The 2,421-nt window shown below is 37.7% G+C and overlaps 1 protein-coding gene across 1 annotated transcript in view; it reads left to right on the top strand.

Annotated features, from left to right (window-relative positions):
- The window catches only part of LOC113451200 (olfactory receptor 2G3-like), a 1,568-nt gene extending 1,296 nt beyond the window's left edge, over positions 1-272 (top strand). Inside the window, exon 3 of the mRNA XM_087916126.1 lies at positions 259-272. Coding sequence (XP_087772252.1) covers positions 259-272 — 14 coding nt within the window. The remainder of the gene's footprint in view (positions 1-258) is intronic.
- The last annotated feature ends 2,149 nt before the right edge of the window (positions 273-2,421 follow it).

Here is a 2,421-nt window from a genome sequence, read left to right on the forward strand (position 1 = left end):
CCAGACTCAGGTCCTGCTCACAATAAGGAAATGACTTTTTGTTACCTAGTAGTTACTCCCCTGCTTAACCCAGTCATATATACTTTGTGGAACAAGGAGATTCATTCAGCAGTGATCAAGGTAGCAAGAAGATGGGGCTTAGAACAATGAATATGACCATTGACATCTTTCTGGGCTTATTTTAAACTGTTTTCTTTAAACTGAGGGAGGCTGACTATAAATATTAATGCCATTTTAACTGTTCCTGCTCTTTTGTAGGGATGATGAGGTAGAAAAGCAGGCAGGACTAGAATAGAACAGAACAGAATATAGAACTGGAAGGGACATTGGAAATCTACTAATCCAGCCCCCTGCTTAAGCAGGAGAACCTAACCATGTCAGATAAGTGACTATCTAGTCTCTTCTTAATTACCTCCAGTGATAGAGTGACCATGCTTTCTAAAGGCAAGCTGTTCCACTGGTTAATTGTTTTATTTATTTATTTATTTATTTGTCAATTGTTTACAAGATAAGTATAAGTGTATACATAGTTATGAATACATGAAATGGGTACATATAAGAAAAATAAAAGAAAAATAAAAGAAACAATAGGACAGGGACGGTAGGCATGTTGGTGCGCTTATGCACGCCCCCTAGAGACCTCTTAGGAAAGAGGTGTGGTCATTAGTAAACAGTCTAAGGTTAAAGTTTTTGGGGTTTGGGGAAGAAACTACATAGTCGGGTAGAGTATTCCAGACATTGACCACTCTGTTGCTGAAGTCGTATTTCCTGCAATCAAGTTTGGTGCGGTTAACCTTGAGTTTGTATCTATTGTGTGCTCTTGTGTTGTTATGGCTGAAACTGAAGTATTCATTGACAGGTAGGACATTACAATGTATGATTTTATATAGCATACTTAAATCAGACCGAAGACGGCGTAATTCAAGTTTTTCTAGTTCTAGAATTTCAAGTCTGGTAGCATAAGGTATTCTGCAACGAGTAGAGGAGTGGAGAACTCTTCTTGTGAAATATTCCTGGACTTTCTCAATTCTGCTAATATCAGATATGTAATGTGGGTTCCAGACTGATGAGCTGTATTTGAGTATTGGTCTAGCAAATGTCTTGTATGCTCTAGTTAGTAGTGTGATATTACCAGAGAAAAAGCTACGTAGGATTACGTTAACAACTCTTAATGCCTTTTTGGCTATGTAGTTCCAGTGGGCTCTAGCACTTAGATCATTAGAGGTGAGTATTCCAAGGTCCTTTACAGAGCTTGGATCATCAACAAGATCTTGACTATTGAGCTTGTATTTTATTTTTGGATTTTTTGCCAATATGTAAGACAGAGCATTTATTTGTTGAGATTTGAAGTTGCCATTTTTTTGACCATTCTGATACATAGACAAGATCTTTTTGAAGGGTAGCAGTATTGTCTGTGGTATTGAACAGCTTTACATCATCAGCGAAAAGAACGCAGTTGCTCTTAATATGATCACAGAGGTCATTTATGTAGAGTATGAACAGAGTTAGTCCTAGAACACTGCCTTAGGGGACACCACTATTGACAGGTACAGAATTTGATAGGACATTCCCAATTTTGACCCTTTGTTGTCTGTTTGACAGGAATGCTTCTATCCAGTTATGCAGTTATCCAGAGATACCATAGGATTTTATTTTTAGGAATAGTTTGTCATGTACCACTGAATCAAAGGCTTTACAGAAGTCTATGTAGATTGTGTCTATTGCTTTGCCCTGATCAACTTGTGTCGTCCATATGTTTTTGCAGTGTAAGAGTTGCAGATTGCAGAATAGTTTTTTTCTAAAAGCAAATTGTTTATTGGAGAGTAGGTTGTTTGTCTCTAAGTGGAGGATGATGGATTGGTTAATAATTGATTTCATGACTTTACAGATGACACAGCATAAGGAGATTGGTCTGTAATTTTCAACTAGGCTGGGGTCTCTCTTTTTGAAGATGGGGATGACCGTGGCTTGTGACCATAGGTTAGGCAAGGAGCTGGTCCTGAAAGATTTTTCAAAGATGATGCTTAGAGGTTTGGCTATGGCAGTGGATAGCTTTTTTAAGAAGTAGGCACATATTCCATCTGGTCCAGTAGATAGAGATGGTTTTAGATTGCGAAGTGCATTTTCAACATTGTCTTCTGTAAAATCGATATGTATTAGATCATTGTAGTTATCTGTGGTTTGGCTAGGAAATACTGGGCATGATCCATTGCTGTTTACAAATACTGAGCCAAAAAATGTGTTAAAGATGTTGGCTTTAATGGTGTCATCATTGTAGTCTTTACCATTAGGTCCTATCAGGGGTGGGATGGACCTTGAGTCTTTTAGTTTGTTGTTTACAAAATTGTAGAAAGCATGGGTGGAATTTGTGCATAGAAGGTTTTCCTCTTGTTTAATGTGATAATTGGTGCATTTAGTCTT

The sequence above is a fragment of the Pseudonaja textilis genome, chromosome Z (assembly GCF_049901715.1).
Source record: "Pseudonaja textilis isolate UNSWEBS1 chromosome Z, rPseTex1.2, whole genome shotgun sequence".
NCBI classification, from domain to species: domain Eukaryota; kingdom Metazoa; phylum Chordata; class Lepidosauria; order Squamata; family Elapidae; genus Pseudonaja; species Pseudonaja textilis.